Raw genomic sequence first — 22,078 nt, 5'->3', positions numbered from 1 at the left:
TTTTCTATTTACTCCATTCTACTGGGTCAACCAACTTGATATAGCCACCAAAGAATGTGTCTTGATAATACCACATAATATTTGCACAAATTGTTCAATGTCATTTGATATCAAGTTCATTTTCATGTCTTGATTTCAATGAGTGTATCCTAGTTCTTACAGACCTTTCTAAACTTTGAAAATTATTCTTTTATGCAATAAAATTTCTTAAGTTCACTAGATGAGCAAGAAACTATACATGTGTGCATAGCCTTACGTTAATAATCTGCTCTAAAACTGTAGTTTCCAGGTTATTCTTCTTCAAAAGAGGCTACTTGAATGTATCCATTCTTTTGACATACCTTTAATTCTCCAAAATTTTAGACAATAGCTTTAAGATTGAGGTCATTTAGCAAAATAATCTACACTTTTTATATGCCAGAAACCCTCACAGGTCTGTGGCCTTTAGACACATTTAATATGTTTAGCTTGACACTCAAGTGTTAAACCTGTACATAAGAACATGTCTAAAAATGAGATTTTAATAGTTCTACCTTTTATCAGGAAAATGTTTTCATTAGAACATCTTCTGTAAAAGCTACTGGCCTCACCAGGTTTCTGATTCTTTTTTCACTAGAAACAGCTATCTCCCTAGAACAATAGGCTTCCTTTATGCTCTATTTATAGTCTTTTTTCAGTTTGCAAATGCGAAAATACCATAGGACCTATGCACCTCCGAAACACCTCCCTTATTTTGTTTGTCTTTGCTCAAATGCCACCTTCTTGACCTCCTCCATGTAAAACTGCTTCCTTCTCCAGTCTATTTTCCCTTATAGTTTTCAACACCTTTTTCATAGTATAAAGCTTGCTTAGGTATTCTAATGCTTGCTGGAACGTAAGCTTCAGAGAGAAATGATTTATGTTTTGTCCATATTTAACCTCAAAGCTTAGACTTTTGGCTGGCACCTAGTAGGTACTCAATACATATCTGTTCGAATAACTGAATAAATATAGTACTTCTATCTGAAATACCTTCCTGCTCTCTACTGTTGCCTAATCAATTTCTATTAATCTTCAGAGTTCACTTTCTGCCACTTAGGTAGGCCTTTCTTTACCTTCTGGAGCAAGATAAAAGTCATCTAGTAAGGTATATATCTGTCACACTAAACTCATCATGACCAAAAACTTACACTTAATTGCATTTAATTAGTGTAGGTCCAGGAGGGCAGGTACCATGATTGTGTGCCCCACCCATTCCCATAATGGTGGTCCCAGTCGCCATCTTGGCAAAAGGCTGTTGCTCAATACATGTTTGTTGACTGAATGAATGATAGTGGAGTTTAGTATCACACATTTAAGTCTAGCTCTTAGATAAGCCCCTGTCTACCTACCAAGCCTTTGCTAGCTCCAATCTTCTGAACTTCATTTCTATAACCAAACTAGCTCTTTTTCAATTTCTTGAGAGTGCCATGGCCTCCCTCATAGCTCAGATGGTAAAGAGTCTGACTGCAATGTGGGAGACCTGGTTTCGAGCCCTGGAGAAAGAAATGACAACCCACCCCAGTTCTCTTGTCTGCAAAATCCGATGGACAGAGGAGCCTGGCGGGCTAGAGTCCAAGGGTCACCAAGAGTTGGACATGACTGAGTGACTAACACTTTCACTTTTTAGAGTGCCATGCTCACTTGATATACTGTTTCTCCTTTCTGGCAACCATATGCACATCCACCAATCCCCTTATACATATACTTCAGACAGTTCCATCCAATGTGTCTTTTAGATCATAAACATCACTTTACTAGGGAATCATTTCATGCTCAAGCTTCAGCTTAAGTCAGACTAATCTGTTGTCACAAAACCTTTTTCCTTTCCCTCATAGAAATGTTATGTCCATGGTTAAATATTTGCTCATTTTTGTAAATCATGTAATTAGTGTTTATTTCCTCTGTTAGATTGCAAGTACCAAGAGAGCAGCCACCAGGCCTACTGTGGAGATGAAGGGTGACAAGGAATCAGCATTTGAATTCATAATGGGAGCCTAAGAAATGGCTACCCTCATTTAAAGGTTCCAAGGAAGGTAGCATGCTTGCAAATTACCCATTTCTGACCCAGGAAGGCAGAACAAATTCTCTTTTTTGCTCACCATTTTACCTCTGTTACCAGCATAATCCCTCTGATATAGTAAAGACATTAAAAGTAATCAAAAAAAAAAGAAAAAGAAAGAGGTATGGTAATATCTTCCATGACTGAAGATGCCACATAAATTACTTACCTTAGTTTTTAGCCAAGCTATTTCTCAGGAAAATTAGTTAACTGTCATCACTGCTTACAAATCTACTGATATCACAGAAACCTCTAAAGCTAAGGACAAGTTTCTGACCTGTGGTGACATTGCTGAGGGACAAGCTGAACCTCTGAGAGACAGAATCAAATTAATTTACAAGAGACTGCACTTTTCAGAGTATTATCCTTCATAAGTCATGCCATCTTTCAGAATCCCTAAGCATATGTTCTGACCTAACTTTGTTTTTCTTCAAACCTTTTAAAAAGAAGACTTCTAAAAGTCTTTTAAAGTTAGAGAAAAATCTAACTTCTAACAGAGTTCACAGAACTAAGTCAATACATGTAAAGATATTCCATGAGGAGTATTTTTAGAATTCTAAGTCAAGATGGGAAGCTCATCTCTCTCTCTCTGTTACTGAATTACATCAAAGACTTCCTTTCTGAGTCTTCCCTCATCTGTATCTCTTTCCTAAAGACACTGGGTATCCATTTTGAGGCTCTGATACTTCTACAAATTGGAGAGAAATGGGTTAAGGCATTGTGGTGATATGGGAGGCCTGGGGGGAGAAAGAAGGTGTGGGATGACCAGACCTTACTTCAACAAGAACTCTTAAGGATTCTTCTTGGTTTCCTGCCAGTTCCCCCACCCACTGTACTGAGTCCATATACCTGTTTCTTTTTCCTAAAATTCTTATTATTACTTCTAACAGAATTCCTCAGGGCCCAGTATGAAGCATGGTAGTTCAGTCTCTGAAGTATACATAGACTTCTTGTCACACACACAGAGGGCATTTGTGTTGGTGTTCAAGCGACTCCTCTAGTGTATTTTATCTTTTTACTCTTTATTATTTCTTCTCTCCTCGTCCTTTTCTATCATCTTCTCACCCTCTTCTCTTTCCTTATAAAAATTAAGCTAGGTAAGATAAGATTGTATCACTCATAAGGGACCTAAAAAAGAATTACCAAAATTTCAAAGTCAAATGAGAGCCCAGTATTTCAGGGCAATTCAAACCAATGGTTAAATAAGGCATACAATTTAAACATGGATGGATTCCTCTGAGACTGAGGAAACTGTTGGAATAGAAGAGAGGCTAAAGCAGTGGCCTCCTCGCCACTGAAGTCCCTTAACTGCTCTTTTAGACACTAGTCAAGATTATCTAAAATCAGGTGACAGTACAGGAAATGAGGTATCATAAGGTGAAACTGGGTTAAGGGGAAAAGAGGAGATTGGGAGGCTATTTTCAACACTAATTAAGGGGGAAGCAATCACAGACAAATATGAACTGAGTTTGTGTGAATCGGGAACAGCCAATATGTGCACGGCTATCTTAGTAGAAGTTTCTGGATCAAATAATTAAAGGCAGAAAGTATGGTGTAAAAAATGAGAGTAAGTAGGATAATAAATATAGAAAACCTTAGGGCCACCACTCTTAATTTATTACCTAAGCTCTAACCCAGTCACCATCTGTGAGTGCTCTGGACTGTTTTTCAAGGTGGCCTAGTCCCACAGGCATCACCTTGGAATAATTATATTCTAAAGCTAGTTGTACTAGGTCTGGTGATGCCAAACTGAATGTTTTTCAGTTGTTATTTTCACTGGAAATACTCTATGACTTAGAAAAGTTTCTGTTTTTGTTTTTTTTTTAAACCAGTCACCCATCTAACCTCTGCCTCCAGGCCTCTTTCAACTTTTATGAAAATGTCAAGAATCACTGAATATTAGATTTTTACCTATTTGTAAATAGTCACAACGTTATTGTATTAGAACCATGGAATTTCTTAAGATGGGTATAGCAGCAGCCTGTCAGGCCTTTAGCAAGTCATATATGTGTGTTTGTGTGTAAAACAAATCTGATCACATATGCAATGAGACCTTATATTATTGAGTGTCATAAACCTTTTTAGATCTGTAATCCTCGCAAATTCATTGAAACATAAGCAATTAACATGAATCACTAGTATATATTAAATGCTCAATTGTAGCAGTTCAACAGCTTTGTCTTTCTCATTTAATGATGGAGAGTGAGATAACATTGTTGGAGATTGAAGTCTAAAGCAGTAACCTTAGGAAATGACATTTCACTGGGATTAAAAAAAATACAATTCACACAAAAAGAGAAGAAAACAGAGATAAGGCTTTAAGAAATTGTGTTATAGGTTAGGTAAGAGAAACTAGGTTTAGAACAATCTTGGCCTTATAAAGCTATTTAAACCCACACTGATTAGATCCTGAGACGTGTCAGATTATTGGCCCCTAACCATCACAAAGAAAGGCAGGCATTTGGTGGGTACAATGAATGCCTCCAATATAATCTGTGGTTGTGTAAATATGTGAATGTATGTTTTACATTCTGAATGATAAACTGCTGTATTTTTCCTTAATGTTGATGGTTTGGTATATGCATATACACATTGTTGACATTTAAAAAAATACAATACAACTTTATCATTTTAAATTGATCCAAGGACACAATTACTATGAGTCAGATTGAATGACAGACTGATAGGCTAAGGGTCTGCTCCAACGGAACTTCCATGATTTAAAAATTCTGCTACATCCTCAATGAGACTTAAAACTGAAGGCTTCCAGGAATAAACATAATGAAGGTGTTAGACTTTTTATTTGATTGAATGTGATCCTTTTTGCGTTCTTTTTTTAACCTTTGTCCTCAGATTGCAGGCTTGAAGAGAACATAAATAATATTCCACTACCAGTTATCTCATATATGGTATTCAACTATAATTAAAAATAGATCTGCAGTTATGTATTTCCCCAAAAGTCAAGAAGCTGCTATGAACAAACAGTGAATAGTGAAAAGGAATTATGCACAAATGTCCCACAGATGAGACATAAGTTGGATCAGTTTAAATAAATACATTGCATGCTTAATATTTGCCATCTACAAATTCTGTTTTAAATATTCTAAATATTTTCTGAGTTGCAATTAATTACTTTGAATGACACATTTACTATATTAAAGAAAATCATCTGACCTTAAGTTGTTCTTCCAAAGCAGCAGTTGCATGATCACCACTAGATTCATCAACCACCACCACCATGTGCGTGAGAGAATTGACTCTGACTTGTTCCTGTTCTAGGTCTTCTTGAAGCACCTGAAAGATAAAATTTTTAAAGGAAATTAAAAGTCTCCTGCTCTGTATGCCAAGAAACATTTCTTCCCAAATGAGTGTGATTCATTTCTGCCATTTCTGCTTTGACTAATGCAATTTTTATTAGACTAGAACCATTTCAAGCAAATTTTCTGCTATGGTGCTCAGCAAGTTTTGCACATTTTTGTCAACTGGATGTGAAAGCAAAGAGAGAGAAAGCATCTGCTGATAAAGGCATACTAAGATGTGCTGTCCTTTATCCCACTTCCTGTCACCTTTTCAAGGACTGTTCTCCTAAAATACCTGGCTGCCTCGAGCGTCTTCAGTGTCTCCTCTGCAGTTCTCCATTAACAACCAAAACAAAACAAACTCTTGACCCCCCAAACCCCTATTGCTTCTGCCTTGTTATGTGTTCCTCTTCACTTAAAAATTGTGTTTTCTACAGTTACTCTTTCCATTCCCTTACCCTATTATTCCCTTTACTCATTATCCCATTAAAACATCTCTTATAAAGGTTGCCATCAACCTCCAGGTTCCCAAATCTAATAGCCATTTTGTGATACCATTTTAATTGACATTCCAATTACCAACCTAATTAACCACTCCATATTGGACCTTCTCTCTTTTTGAGTTGCAGGCACCACCCTTACCTGATTATCCTTGCATCTCACTAAGAACTGCTTTTTTTGTTACTTTGCTGGTTCCTTCTCCTCCACTCAGCTAAAAATCGGATGGCATTCCCCTGGATAAGAACCAATGTGGTCCCATGACACTAAGAAGGAAAATCCAAATTATGTAACCAGAAATCCTTATATGATCTAGTACCTTCCTTCCTCTCTAAAGTAACTGCATACTATTTTCACCCTCTGACACTATGTTTCAGTCATACTTATCTTCTCTTTCTTTCACAGTGTGTCAAACTGTTTGCTTTACCCCCAATTGCTCTTCTTCCATATCTTTAAATAATCTCTCCTTCTTATCATTCAGGACTCAGTTTAAGCGTCACCTGCTCAGAAAGGCTTTTCATGAAGATGCTACCCAAATTTGCTTCTGAGTTACCATTTCTACAACTTTTTATTAACTCAAATCATACAGTTTAATTTTATCTATTTTAAAATCTTATTTAATTGAAGGATAATGGCTTTACAGTGTTGTGTTGGTTTGTGCCAAACATCAACATGAATCAGCCATTGAGATACATATGTCCCCTCCGTCTTGAGCCTCCCTCCCACCTCCCACCTCATCCCACCCCTCTCGGTTGTTAGAGAGCCCTGGTTTGAGTTCCCTGAGTCATATAACTTTCTTAACCTCGCATTTTCACATTCAGATTTTTCTTCTGTATTAGTCATGTGTTGTTTACGTACTGGAATATAAGGTTCATTAGAACAGAGACACTCTCTGTCCTTCTCACTACACTCCATTCAACTAAAGATCAATGATTTTTTATTGAATGAACAGCGCCACGTGCAGGGGTGAGGGCAATATGCACAGATGAGTTTGGCCCTTCTTGACTGTGTAAAGACTACAATCTAATGGGTAAGATTCTATTTTTTTAATGTGTAATTATAATTAGACTTTCAAGCATATATAACCCCAAACAGTATTCCAATCTTTAAAAAATCACAGTGTATCGATTTCTTATAAAGATAAACAGGGAAAGGCAGAGAGGAATAAATAGATGGTAAATAGAGGAGGACTAAACAGAGGAGGCCGTTCTAGATCCAAGACACCTGGCCTGGGAGCTCCAGTTCCACCAAGATCTTATCATGCTACACTAATTATTACCTGGAAATGACTAAATGAGTATGTAAAATTCCTAATCATCTACTCTGCTTCTTAGAATATGTTATGATATATTACAAGAAAGAAGAAGTAGGTTTGAAACAAAGCCTGTTGTGCATGCACACTTGCTAAGTCACTTCAGTCATGTCTGACTTTGGGACCCCATGGACCGTAGCTCACCAGGCTCCTCTGTCCATGGGATTTTCCAGGCAAGAATGCTAGCGTGGGTTGCCATGCTCTCCTCTAGGGGATCTTCCTGACCCAGGGATCAAACACGGGTCTCCCTCATTGCAGGCAGATTCTCTACCATCTGAGCCACCAGAGAAGCCCACAAAGCCTGTTAGTTTCTAGAAAACCTGCAGTCCCTACAGACAAGGCTGCCTGGAAACTATGGGACTTGCTCTTAGTTATTCGAACTGTATGGCAGGTGTAAGGGAACCTAAGAGGATTAGCTACATCACAAATGCGAATGCTGGAGTATTTTTATCCTAGGACTTTTATTTTTCAAGTCTCAACTTTTAGAGCACTATAAAATCACTTACTTTTACTTCCTCTCTCCAGATTTTCATGGTACATTTTCAAGTGAAGCAATTTAGAATAAAATGACTATGCATCTATTTTGTGTGTGGAGTCTGTACTGCCTATCACGCCTTTGACATTCCAGAGCTTACACTGGTTAATAAAACTCTTTCTGCCGTGAGGCCGAAAATGGAAACATTAACATTCAGAGTTGCCCTTGAAAGTCATGTTTAGTCTGTGGTTTTTGAGTTATATAAGCCAGGACTGGGAACATTTCAAATGTGTCAGCCAGGAATTTTAAAAATAATAACTAAAATAATATTTTGGTGGCCAATATATCATAAACTGGTTTCTTTAATTTGGCCAAGTCTTTTTTTTTTTTTCCTATCACTCAAGCATGAGGGTATATTCAGTTACATATATTAAAGACAATTAGGAAATATTGCTCACATTTTTTACCTTTTTATGGTTTTCGTATTTTTTTTTTAGCAAAGGAAACTGAGAAAGTCATTGCTTGATTCATGAAATACTTATTTTGAAACTCAGGTTGCATCTTTACAAAACATATGTGATCAAATATACTAGTTTTTTTTTCCCTCCAGTACTTAGATTTCTATTTTATTTTGCTTATCTATTGCTTCTACAATCAGAAATTATATTTTTGCCAAATTGATCAAAGGTTTACATGTTATGCTTTTGCTGAAGTGCTAACACAAAGTACCAGTAAGCTAGTTGTGAGTTAATAGCTTCAAAAATCAAATATGAAAACTACCTGAACTCAAAGTGAGTAGAGGAAAATAAAGGAATATGGAAAAGGTTCTCCACAGTGGATGAAATCTTGAACAGTGCATAGCACTGCAGTAAATTAACATATACTATATTTAAGTCACTTCCAGTATCTCTTTTTCTCTTTTATGACTTATTCAAATTATATATATATTTACTCCTAATCGGGGATTAAAACAGAAAAGCTTAAATTGACCTTTCTGAACATACTCAACAGCTGCAAGAGAAAACTACTGAAACATTTCAATCATATTCTCTATTTTGCCAGAACTTAACTCCAAAAATAAATATTAATGAATATTATAGTATTAGCTAATTCCCTTATCTGCAAAAGACTATCAAATATCCAATGTCCAGACTTCATTTTTAAAAATGAAATTGTCTCTTAGAAGTAAAACTGCCATACAGAAAATAGTGGGTTTAAAAGTTAAAAATTTCTGCCAACCTTTCTTTCCATGAATAAGGGCCTTAATCATTGGTATAAAGTATAGCTCCCTGCTTCCCTCTTTGGGAAAACATGGATTCTCAAGGCAATTAATTGTTAAAATATATTAAAGTTTTTAAAGCTAGTTTACAATTAATTTTTAATTAAATATTTACTTCATATGGATTTCAATTTCTCATAGCAGGATTTACACAATGGATATTTACAATTGACTCAGTAATTAAACCTGATATATGAGCCAAATTATTTCAAGTACAGATGTATCCCCAGAGAAATATAGTAAGCTTTTTGCCTATTAGAAGATAATGTCATCGGATTAAAATGGTGTAATATGTGATTGTTAAAAGCCTGTTTTTCCTTATTAAAATAATATAAATTATTTATACACACAGATACATACTAGGTGTTTTATTATATATTTCTTGCCAGAATTTTTATTGGAGTGATACATTTGTTACACTTATCAGATTTAAAAAAAAAATCTGTCATGGTCCTAATTAAATTTCTATACCATTACTTGATACAAATGTCAGCAATGTTTGTTTTCTAATGTCAACTAAGAATCTTTTTTTTTGTTATGACAAGAGAAAAGGCCAACAGTGAAATTTAACATTAAAAATGTTTAGATTTGGCCAACTTAGATTGTGTTATACTTCTGTAAATAATTCCATTTCTTATAAATTATTATATATCTAAAAAATCTGACAAAATTTGTTGTTCCCTTAGTACATATTCACATTTTATGACTTAAGTATGACTTTTCTTCTATTTCCTTCAAATGTTTCAGTGGTACTGAATTCTTGCCCTAACCCATGTCAAGTTGGTCTTCAAAATGTGGTTAGAGCAATCACTGAAGAGTCACTTCAAAGTTTACTTCAGACTTAGGCTATTTTGTCCTTTCTGAGCATACATGTGAAATAATGTTTGGGAAATAAAGTCATGGAAATATTTAAGGAAAGGTAATTATTATATCTGACAGTTAGAAGTGAAGAGCAACAATTAACAGAAAGGTAGAGTAATAGAAAAGAAACACAAGGCTGGGTCTCTCGTAAGTTACATAGGCGAGTATACAGTACTTCCCTTGATAACAGTATATGCTAAACAACATAAAACAGGAAAAAACACTGGTTGCCTATATGCATAGTTTATTTTATCGTTTCTTTTACTTTAATAGGAAACTGCCAACACTTGCAAGTCCTACATACACACAAACATACCTAGAAATGACACAGGTCATTGGTTCTGCACTGATTCTAAGGCCATCTACTGCCTCCTCACATATCACTTTAGATTAATATTATTAGAAATATGCTTAATAAACTATTAAGTAATTCATAGTTTTTAGCTTATCCAACTAAATGTACACAAAATGAAAGGCTATATTCAGTACAAACTGTGCAAAAATATTAAGAAACCAGAATAGTTTCTAAGAACATGGGATAAGTGTAACATTTGGGAAAGTACAATCTTAGAAAAGCCAGGTTGGGAGCAAAAAAAAATCCCTAGATACTTATGAACAATTAGTTAATACAGTAATCTGGACATAAATTGATTTTATTTTCAAATAAAAACATCCCAGGCAAACCAGAAAACTGGTGGGTAGGCAGTATATCATTCTCATCACCTTTTCTCTTATGGCTATTCTTATATCCTTCTTTTGATCATCTCTACACTGGGCTAGGCTCTGTATTCCCTATTCTATCTATTCCCTGAATGAAATGACTCAGAAATGATTGGCCATTTTATTTTCAGCCCAATATTGACTTTAATAAGCCTGACTGGTCACTGTGCTCTCTAGTCCCTCATGAAGATCTATTTACAGTATGCAATTTTATTATCAATTTGCTAAATATTTAAAATAAGTTTCCTCACCAGGCTCTCCTAAAAGAGCTTTTATTTAGATAGCTACTTATTTAACCATTATTTTATAGTTATATTAGTCTTTATAACAGAAGTCATTTGTTACCTTTTTATTAGAAATAAATGTTTATATTTTTTCCAACTCCTAAGCTACAAGAGTGAGGGGCGGGGCACTAAAGAACATTTCAATGATGTTTTTTAAAAAGCAACCAATGCTTACCAATTTCAAGGAGGCTCAATAAATGTGAAAAATTGTTGTAAAAACAGAGCTGACCATTAATATGCCCATGTATCTTTCAGAATATATGTGAAAAAGAACACAGAGTGACAAAAATTATGTGTATGGTTAAAGGTGTGGGATCTAACGTCAGAATTCCTAGGTTTGATTCCTGCAGGTATTGCTAACCAGCTATGTGACCTTCTGAAAGTTTCCAACCACACCAAACATCAGCTTTCTAATTTTCAAAACTGGGATAATAAATGTGCCTATTTCATTAGATTGGAGAAGGAAATGGCAACCTACTCCAGTACTCTTGCCTGGAAAATGCCATGGACAGAGGAGCCTGGCAGGCTACAGGCCACTGGGTTGCAAAAGAGTTGGATACAACTGAAGCAACTTAGCATGCATGCATGCCTTCTTTCACTTTTTTTCTCTCCCTGGTAAATAGTAAGAGTGCCTGAAGAACTACAGACAAAGGTTCATAACATTTTGCAAGAATCAGTGAACCAAAGTCACCCCAAAGAAAAAGAAATGCAAAAAGGGAACATAATTGACTGAAAAAAGTAAAAGTCCCTCAGTTGTATCTGTCTCTGCAACCCCATGGACTCTACACTCCATGGAATTCTCCAGGCAAGAATACTGGAGTGGGTAGCCTTTCCCTTCTCCAGGGGATCTTCCCAAGCAAGGGATTAAACCCAGGTCTTCCACACTGCGGGCAAATCCTTTACCAGCTGAGCCACAAGGAAAGCCCTATTTTAGCAGAGACCAACTCAGTTAAGTGAGGAATAGAGTTTTTGCCTTCCTTCTTGTTTTACCCTCTGCAGAGGGCAGAAACGTCTAATAAGCATTATTGGAGAAATAAGGTATTAAAAAATAAATAAAGTGGGTATCTGTAAGGTGAAGGGGTCTTGGATAGTTACATTTTAGTAGATGCACTGATGTACTTTAAGACAGGACTGTAACATTTTGAGCCATGTAACTGACTCAGTGCTCAATAGTTTCTGAGTAACCTATTAGCTGGAATCACTTGATTTTTTAAAATACGAACATGGGTATGGACTGTACTTTTTAAAATTAAATTGAATTAATGGCATTATCTCATATGTGAGGTTATCTTTGGGATCCGTTGCTTGTTAATAGTATTTATAGGAAATTATATGTCTTCTCAACTACATTAAAAAAATTAAAACTGAGTATCATCTGTACAGTACTCTGTAGACCATAAAGTGTGATGCTGCCCTTTTCTAAATAACTCATCACTTCTTTACATCATAAGACGATTATTACCATACTAGTCAACTTCATTTGGGTAGAAGTCATCTCTTATATAATACTAACACCTAAGATAATCTATATAATTCTGGGTATCAGGGTTATGCAGTTTTTAGTAAATTATTTTATCAACAGTATAAGATAGGTATTCACATCATCATCATTCTAACTTCATACTTGGAGAAACTGAGGCACAACATAGTTAAACTTTACAAAGTCATTGAGCTCACAGAACTATGTTTTGAACCTAGAGAGTATGGCTTCAGAATCTGTGATATAATCCCTCTCACATAAGAGATATTAATATTGATGAAATAAACATAAGACATAGATATATATTTCATATAATTCCACATCATAAGGCACATAAATAGAAACTTAAAAGCTCCTGTGTGTAAGAGTGTGTGTGTACTCAGCTGAGTTTCAGGTTTCATCTCTCTAGTGATACTCGAATTCAACCTATTACATTTGAAAGATTACTAACACAAAACTTGCTTTAAACACACACACAATAGTTAGGTCCTCCTACATGCTTTTACTGTTTGGAAGAAATGCTTATGTTGTTGTTTTCAGTCACTACATCATGTCCACCTGTTTGTGAACCACATGGACTGCAGCACACCAGCATGCCCTGTCCTTCACCATCTCTCAATTTGCCAAAAACTCATGTCCATTAAGTCGGTGACGCCCTCCAATCATCTCATCCTCTGTCCTTTCCATCTACTCCTAAGCTCAATCTTTCCCAGGATAGGGTTATTTTTCAATAAGTCTCTTCTTATCAGGTAACCAAAGTATTGGAGTTTCAGCTTTGGCATTGGTCCTTTCAATGAATATTCAGGGTTGATTTCTTTTCAGTTTAGTTCAGTTGCTCAGTCATGTCTGACTCTTTGTGATTCCATGTACTGCAGCACACCAGGCCTCCCTGTCCATCACCAACACTGGAGTTTGCTCATCTCCACTGAATTGGTGATGCCCTCCAACCGTCTCATTCTCAGTTGTCCCCTTCTTCTCCTGCCTTCAATCTTTCCCAGCATCAGGGTCTTTTCCAAGTAGTCAGTTCTTCGCATCAGGTGGCCAAAATATTGGAGTTTCAGCTTCAGCATCAGTCCTTCCAGTGAATATTCAGGACTGATTTCCTTTAGGATGGACTGGTTGGATATCCTTGCAGTCCAAGGGACTCTCAAGAGTCTTCACCAACACCACAGTTCAAAAGCACCAGTTCTTTGGTGCTCAGCTTTCTTTATAGTCCAAATCTCACATCCATACATGACTACTGGAAAAACCATAGCTTTGACTAGATGGACCTTTGTTGGCAAAGTAATGTATCTGCTTTTTAATTAGCTGTCTATGTTGGTCATTACTTTTCTTCCAAGGAGCAAGAATCTTTTAATTTCATGGGTGCAGTCACCATCTGCAGTGATTTTGGAGCCCAAAATATAGTCTGTCTGTTTTCCCTGTTTCCCCATCTATTTCCCATAAAGTGATGGGACCAGATGTTATGATCTTACTTTTCTGAATGTTGAGTTTTAAGCCAACTTTTCCACTCTCCTCTTTCACCATCATCAAGAGGCTCTTTAATTCTTCATTTTCTGCCATCAGGACGGTGTCATCTGCATATCTGAGGTTAGTGATATTTCTCCCAGCAATCTTGATTCCAGCTTGTGCTTCCTCCAGCCCAGCATTTCTCATGATGTACTTTGCATATAAGTTCAATAAGCAGGGTGACAATATACAGCCTTGATGTACTCCTTTCCTTATTTGGAACCAGTGTGTTGTTCCATGTCCAGTTCTAATTGTTGCTTCTTGACCTGCATACAGGTTTCTCAGGAGGCAGGTCAGGTGGTCTGATATTCCCATCTTTTGAAGATTTTTCCACAGTTTGTTGTGATCCACACAGTCAAAGGCTTTGGTATAGTCAATAAAGCAGAAATAGACATTTTTTTTTGGAACTCTGTTGCTTTCTTGATGATCCAGTGGATGTTGGCAATTTGATCTCTGGTTCCTCTGCCTTTTCTAAAGCCAGCTTGAATATCTGGAACTTCATGGTTCATGAACTGCTGAAACCTGGCTTGGAGAATTTTGAGCATTACTTTGCTAGTGTGTGAGATGAGGGCAATTGTACAGTAGATTGAGCATTCTTTGGCATTGCCTTTCTTTGAGATTAGAATGAAAATTGACATTTTATAGTCACGCGGCCACTGCTGAGTTTTCCAAATTTGCTGGCATATTGAGTGCAGCACTTTCACAGCATCATCTTTTAGGATTTGAAATAGTTCACCTGAAATTCCATCACCTCCACTAGCTTTTTTCGTAGTGATCTTTCCTAAGGCCCACTTGACTTCGCATTCCATTATGTCTGGCTTTAGGTGAGGGATCACACCATCATGTTTATCTCGGTCATGAAGATCTTTTTTGTATAGTTCTTCTGTGTATTCTTACCAGCTCTTCTTAATATCTTCTGTTAGGTCCATACCATTTCTGTCCTTTATAGAGCCCATGTTTGTATGAAAAGTTCCCTTGGTTATTTCTAATATTCTTGAAGAGATCTCTAGTCTTTCCCATTCTACTGGTTTTCCTCCATTTCTTTGTATTGATCATGGAGGAAGGCTTTCTTATCTCTCCTTGCTATTCTTTGGAACTCTGTATTCAAATGGGTATATCTTTCCTTTTCTCCTTTGCCTTTCACTTCTTTTCATAGCTATTTGTAAGGCCTCCTCAGATAACCATTTTGCCTTTTTGCATTTGTTTTTCTTGATGTCCTTTAGGAATGCCTTAACAGTGATATGCGAATGACAAATGCTAATCACAAAAACTGTTTTTAATATAAAGTTTTAAGCAGTAGTCGGAGGGAGGTACAAGTTACTTTTATTTATATGACTTAGTTTCTTTATATACTGCTTTTCCCCCTTTTCTCTTGTTAATCATTCCTACTTAGATATTCTCTCCTGCAATCTGTTTTTCATATGCTGTCTTTTGATATGATCATGGGATCTCCCACCAGAGGATCCATGTTTTTCTCCCATGGTTCCTAGTCACTGCCCCTTGAAGGTCAGGTAATATCCGTATGGAAACTGATGAAAGAAACAGGACAACATAATTTTCAGGTCTTCTCCATCCTTTCTAAAGAATCTTGGAAGAAGGGTTAAGTTTTTAAGCCTAGCTTAAAGGGGCAATCAACACGTGATAGAGGCTAAGACTGAAAACATAAGGGCAAAACAGAGAACTTACGGTCTATATGAAGTTCAACCTAACTCACAAGACCAGAATTCTATACACACACACAAGTTGGAGGATTATGGACTCTACAGTTTCTCTGGCTAGTCCACTGTGCACATCTTCGTCATGAACTGGCCATCTATGGTAGGTAGCCAGCTGAGAATTTGATTGCATTGAATGGTTTTGCTTTTCTGCATAACCAAGGCTCACAAGCTTGATTTCTATGAACATACACAAGTATGCCTGCTGGTAGTATCTTTTGTGACATTTATAAAAAGATATCAAGGTTATAACCACTAAGATATTTGAACAGAGAATGAAACAGAGAAGGAATGAAAAAAAAAAAAAAAAGAGCTAGTGAGAGGGCACTGAGATAATATCCCCATGTAAGTTGCTTTAAAGATGTGTTCTTCGCCTATATGAGTGCTTTCTTGCTCCTGCTCATAATTATTGCTTATTTAAATTTTAAGTTTCATGTCTCTGCCAGTGATGGAGCCTCTGCGTGTCATAGAACTAGTCACAAGTAATGAAAGCATTTGCTTCAAAAAACATTTACTGAGCATCAGTTATGCAATTCACATGCTAAATACTTGGCCAGAACTGGAGAAACACAGAAGTCTCTCTGGCTATCTGGCTACAGCATAGTAGTTTTTTTCCCCCTAATTATTGATATATTATTTACCTTTACTGCCATAGCTATCAGACATTCACCAAGCACTTGTGGGGGTAAACAATTGGAAATAAAAATTTCATAGCAGTAACCAATAACATGTACTTCTAACCTTGCTAAAGATGGAAGAGAGCTTACTAATCACTAAAAGCCCTGTTTGATTCTATACTATTTGATTCTACTGCATTCGTATGCTTTTTCAGAATCACTTGTCCTCCTCCCAATTATTGTATTTCTCTCTTAGTACCGTCTATTTTTTAAAAAATCCAGCTTGGGTCTCCCAATTGCCCAGTCTCAGAATCTGTTATTTTAAACAGATAATTCCCTAATTCTAGCCTCTTTGGTTCTGCTGTTGATTTCCAAAATAATTTCCATTGACACTGCTTTCTGTCAGGCTCTATATACTTTCTGCAGTATCTTCCTAACATATCCTGGATTCCTGTTCAGCTGTGATCTAATTTATCTTACAAGATGTATCTTCCTAAAATGGAAGATACACTTTCCTAAATCCCCACTCTCCTCAGTTTAATTTATCATCAGTAATGGATCCCTACTGCCTATAGCATAGCTCCAAATGCCTGCCTTGAGTTCAAGACCCTCCATGATCAGGTGGTGGTCCTCCAGCAGTGAGCACAGTGCAACACGTGACCAAAACAAGTAACATACCTTATATTGCCCCACCTCATTTCCTTTGCCCAAATCACTTTTTTTTTAAACTTTTTCAAGCCATTGGCCATATTATGCCTTATATAACATATAACGGCCACTTGTTTTCTGTGTCATTATCTGATACACCAGCATGTGAGCTTCTCGAGGAAGATTCCATGCACAGTAGGTCTCTGTATTTTTCACAACAACTATTTTGTTTTAATAAATGTCTGTTCAGTGATATGGATTAAAATGCAATGGAATGAAATGAAATGTCAAATCCTTTGGCAGGATTACATCTAAACCTTCCCATTACATGACTATCCAGATCATTTTAAAGGTCACTGGAAGAGATATTTCACAGTCTTGGCAATCCAAATGTTTGTGATTAACTAAGCTTTAAGGAAAGGATAGGTGACTGTGCTTCTAAGAGAACATTTAATTTGTATTAATCAGTACTTAACCAAGAACGTTTACTAAAGTCATAACATCAGGTACATGTCACACTGATACCTGTACATTCTAACAACTTGTAAAATAAGGACTTTGTTGATGTTGTTACTAAGTCAGTGTAACTAATTACAAAAGTCTAAACCTCTCAAAAGAATTGAAAACGTAGATAGTAAACTAAGCTTTAAATCTCATCTCAGTGAGACTGAGCTATGAGACAAGATTCTTGAGTCAATTATTTTCTTTTTGATTAAAATACTCTCCAAAATAGCAAACATCTTTCCATTAATGAAATTTCAAGCCCACAGCAGACTTCTATTGTCCTCAGTAATGTTGTCAGTCCTTCAAGGGAAATCCTTTCATTCCTTATCAACATCACTAATAAAATCTTTCTCTTATAAGACAGAAATAACCAACCAGAATTATTTCTGACATGTCCCCCGTCACAAGAAGATGGAGAGATTCAATTTGTTCACTCCAAAGAGAATCACTTTTGGGTGACTTGGATCTAAAGTCAACCTCTAAATTCTTTCCCCAAAGCAACAGAGATGAAGAATTACTGGTCTCTTCCAAATTTTGCAGCAAATTGGACTTTTCCCAGCTACTCAGAGATAATAGTTTGACTAGATTTAATAGTAACCACCAATACAGGATCGATCGCTTTACCTTGCCTAATTGGCAGATTCAGTAAAAGTGACTTATTTCCATGACATTTCACAGTGGTTGAATTTCTAGCCTGCCTCGTAATAAAATGCTGTTGAAATGAAGATAGCAAAGGATGCTGTCACAGAACATAGAGAAGCATATCTGTAATATGCATGGTATGCTTGCAAGATTTGCCCTCCAACTGAGAGAGAGAGAGAGCAAGAGGGAGTAAGAGAACAGCAGAGTGCACACCAGAGCCCTCTGATGTGAGAATTTAAACACATTCCTAGGAACAAAACCTGTGTCTCTCCTTTAATTTTGTTATCTTTAATTATCTCTTAAAAATAAAATGGATGGATATAATGTTTATAGATATGAAGCTAAAACAACTAAATCGTCTATTAGGTGAGAAGCATGGTGATGTAGCAGGGTGGGGCTACTTTCTGACTACTCCAAGGTTAGTGATGTATTTCATTGTCAGAAGGAGAAATTTCCTTATTTTCATTCACTAACAATCCTTGGGAAGAAAAGCTGCAAAGTAAATCAGTGATTATTTAAATAAGGCTTTAGTTTGAATTCAGTTACCTAAGCAAGAACATTTATCCTTTCTTCTGTTTTATGACGCATGGAAAGACTAACACAAATAATTTACTTCTTTTAGTGTATATGTCTAAAAAATATATGTTTCTAATTTAAACAAATTAGTCTACTTTATAAATTATTTGATTTTGTCAAATTTTTGTCTTCTCACTGTAATTACTTCAAGTAACAAGAGAGAATTATCAACTGTCAGACTTTCTCTTCACTATGTAATGCATTTTTTCCTTGTCTTAATTTTATAAAAATTAATATATTGTGAAGTGGGTTTAAACAATTAAAGGTAGAAGCTAACCTCACTTTCTGTGCCAGTAAACCAATCCCTTCTGGTTTTCCTTATGCACTTATATGAATAAATCCTAGATATAAATGATTACATAATCAACTTGCATATAATTATGTTGTTTCCTTATTCTCTTCAAAGCAATTTCATACTCATCAGAAATGGCCCATTTTCAAGTAATGGACAATCTATTCAAATTTTATGACAATATTAGACACATTTCCATTCCATTCACTATTTATCTTCCAGAGTAAAGTATAAAACCTCTTAGGTAATTGGCAGAATACGAAGACCCTGGATGTCCTAACCTCCATAAGGTCTCTGTTCCTGGTTTCCCGGTGAGACCTTTGCACACAGCTGTCCTAAGTCATTCACATGGCTGCCCTACCATTCTCTGCCACTTCTCTCTTGTGGGCCTGCTCCCTGGCTTCCTCTTTAGACTCCGGGCATCCAGGGCTGACATTTTTCCCTCTGATATTCAGGGTCACTGCCCATAGTTTTGCCCTTGCTTGAAATGCATGACATTCCAAAGCTAATGGAAACTTTGAAACCAAGACTGGAAGGAACACTAAAAATCAATGGGCTCAACACTTTCATTTCCAGTGTGAAGATATGGAGAACCTGAGAGATTCAACAATTTCTTAAAATGATGCGTGTTGTTGATGGTAAGCTGGGATAACCCTCAGATTTCTCAGGTAAGTAGGTTATCTTAGCTTGGGTTCCTTCCTGAACAGACCCTAAGCCAAGTACTGGGGTACAAATGGTTTATTTGAGAAGTTATCTCAGGAGATATTATGAAAGGGCAGAACTGTGAGACAGCTGACCATGTGGACTTCTGGGGCCCAGTCTTCCTGGGAAACCTCTGAGGAACTCTGGAAATTGAGAGATGCTTTGGAATCATCCTGACATGGGGCAGGGATTCGAGAATATTTATCTATCATCTCCCATCTCTCCTTGGTCAGTGGCAGCTCTGGCAGTACTAAGTACTTTTTGCCCATGTTTGAACTGGCTGAGATTCTCCTATGGCCAGCAAATGCCCTCAGACTGAGAGGAAGTCACTGGTGTATATAGAATCTGTCTGCACACAACTTCCAGTGTAGGCCAAGGGGAAAAAAATGAGTACAGGGTCTATCAGAGGAACACATGACGCACACAGAAAAAGTGGTCCAGGTCCAGGTCTAGCAATGGCTATAACTTTATCAGATGTTTAAATAAAATTTATGTGACAAAGGGAACCTCTTTTAACCACAACTTACATGTGAAAATTAGAATACAGTTGATGCTTTATTTTTCCCCAGTGGCACAGTAGCCAGGATTACCATAGCTCTGCTGCTGCTGCTGCTGCTGCTAAGTCGCTTCAGTTGTGTCCGACTCTGTGTGACCCCATAGATGGCAGCCCACCAGGCTCCCCCGGCCCTGGGATTTTCCAGGCAAGAACACTGGAGTAGGTTGCCAATTCCTTCTCCAATGCATGAAAGTGAAAAGTGAAAGTGAAGTCGCTCGGTCGTGTCCGACTCTTAGCGACCCCATGGGCTGCAGCCCACCAGGCTCCTCTGTCCATGGGATTTTCCAGGCAAGAGTACTGGAGTGGGGTGCCACTGCCTTCTCTGTAGCTCTGACTCTCCCCAAATTGCTTAACCTTAAGCTGTTGTGGCCAAAGGATGGTTTTGGCTGCAGCAAGATCAAAACCCAGCTCCATTTGTCACAGAAACTGAAGCTCATGAAATAAGAAAGAATTGTAGGACTTTGAAAGAAAGGTCTCCTTCATCTGCATGAAGGAACTGTGAAGCTAACTCTGTAAAAACTATATATATATATATAACATGAAGTTGGGTGAGATACAGATTTAGAAGGTCTGAGTTATTAAGACAGCAGATATTTCCTTTCAAAGCCATAAATCCAAGAAGCACAGACTCCTAAATAGAGCTGTCAGAGAAAATCCAGGATGCATAGTAAAATCTGAATTTCAGCTGAATAATAACTAATTTGGGACATACTTTTACTAAAAACAAACAAACAAACAAAAACCTCACTGTTGATGTGAAGTTCAAATTTAACTAGGTTTAACTAGGCTAGGCTTCTTGCATTTTTATTTGCTAAATCTGGCTACCTTAGTCTTGGACCAGTTATGAAGGTTCTTCTGTATGTGTGTGTGTCGTGCACATGTGTGTCCTGATGGACTGAGCAAGACTCTGTTCCTACAATAAAATCCAGAGCTAGCTAGTTTTATAATGGTTATTAGAATTAAGCATTGTCACAATGCAAATGATTTAAATATATATATATATTAAAGACTCCACAAAAAAACTTAGAGTAAATAAATTCACTAAAGTTGCAGGGTACAAAATCAATATACAAAAACCTGTTTTATTTCTATACAATGGCTAAAAATATCAGAAAGAAAAATATTTTTAAAATCCAATTTACAACTGCATCAAAAGAATAAAATGCCTAGCAAGAAATTTAACTTTAATTCGCCTAGCATCAAGTTTGACCAATAAAGTAAAAGACCTGTATGCTGAAAACTGCAAGACACTGATGAAAAAAACTGAAGACGCAAATAATTGAAAATATATTCCATTCTCATTGATTGGAAGAATACTGTTAAAATGTCCATACACCTAAAACAATCAAGATATTCAATGCAATCCCTATCAAAATTCCAACATTTTTCATAGAAATAAAACAAGCAATCCTAAATTTTGTATGGAACCACAAAACACGCCAAGTAACCAAAGAAATCTTTAGAAAAAAAGAATAAAGCTGGAGACATCAAGATGCCTGATTTCAATTCATATTACAAAACTACAGTAATCAAAACAGTACAGTATTGACATAAAAAACAGACATATAGATCAATGGAATAGAATAGAGAAATAAACTCAAGCAAAAATGGTCAATTAGTTCACAGCAAAGGCTTCCAGAAGATACAAGGGGGAAAGGACAGTCTCTTCAAAAAAAATGGTACCAGGAAAACTAGACAGGAACATGCAAAATAATGAAATTAGACTGCTATCTTTTACTTTACACAAAAATCAACTCAAAATGAATTAAAGACCTGAATGTAAGATCTGAAGCCATAAAACTCCTTGGAGAAATCATAAGTGGTAAACTCCTTGACATCAGTCTTGGCAATTTTTTGGATCTGACCCCAAAATCAAAACAAACAAAAGCAAAAATAACTAGTGGGAATGTATCAAACTAAAAAGCTTCTGCACAGCAAAGGAAACCATGGACAAAATGAGAAGGTAATTATCAAATGGGGGGAAAAAAAAACACTTGCAAAGCATATATCTGATAGTGGATTAATATCC

The 22,078-nt window shown here is 36.6% G+C and overlaps 1 protein-coding gene across 6 annotated transcripts in view; it reads right to left on the bottom strand.

Moving 5' to 3' along the window:
- The window catches only part of DMD (dystrophin), a 2,254,125-nt gene that overhangs the window by 1,574,908 nt on the left and 657,139 nt on the right, over positions 1–22,078 (bottom strand). For all 6 annotated transcript variants that reach the window (XM_040266338.1, XM_040266336.1, XM_040266334.1 and 3 more), the window contains one exon: positions 5,255–5,374. In XM_040266338.1, the coding sequence (XP_040122272.1) occupies positions 5,255–5,374 (120 nt within the window). The remainder of the gene's footprint in view (positions 1–5,254; positions 5,375–22,078) is intronic.

This window comes from Oryx dammah, unplaced genomic scaffold (assembly GCF_014754425.2).
Source record: "Oryx dammah isolate SB20612 unplaced genomic scaffold, SCBI_Odam_1.1 HiC_scaffold_23, whole genome shotgun sequence".
Taxonomy (NCBI): domain Eukaryota; kingdom Metazoa; phylum Chordata; class Mammalia; order Artiodactyla; family Bovidae; genus Oryx; species Oryx dammah.
The sequence above is the reverse complement of the archived record's forward strand: the minus strand, read 5'-3'. Positions and strand labels throughout refer to the sequence as shown.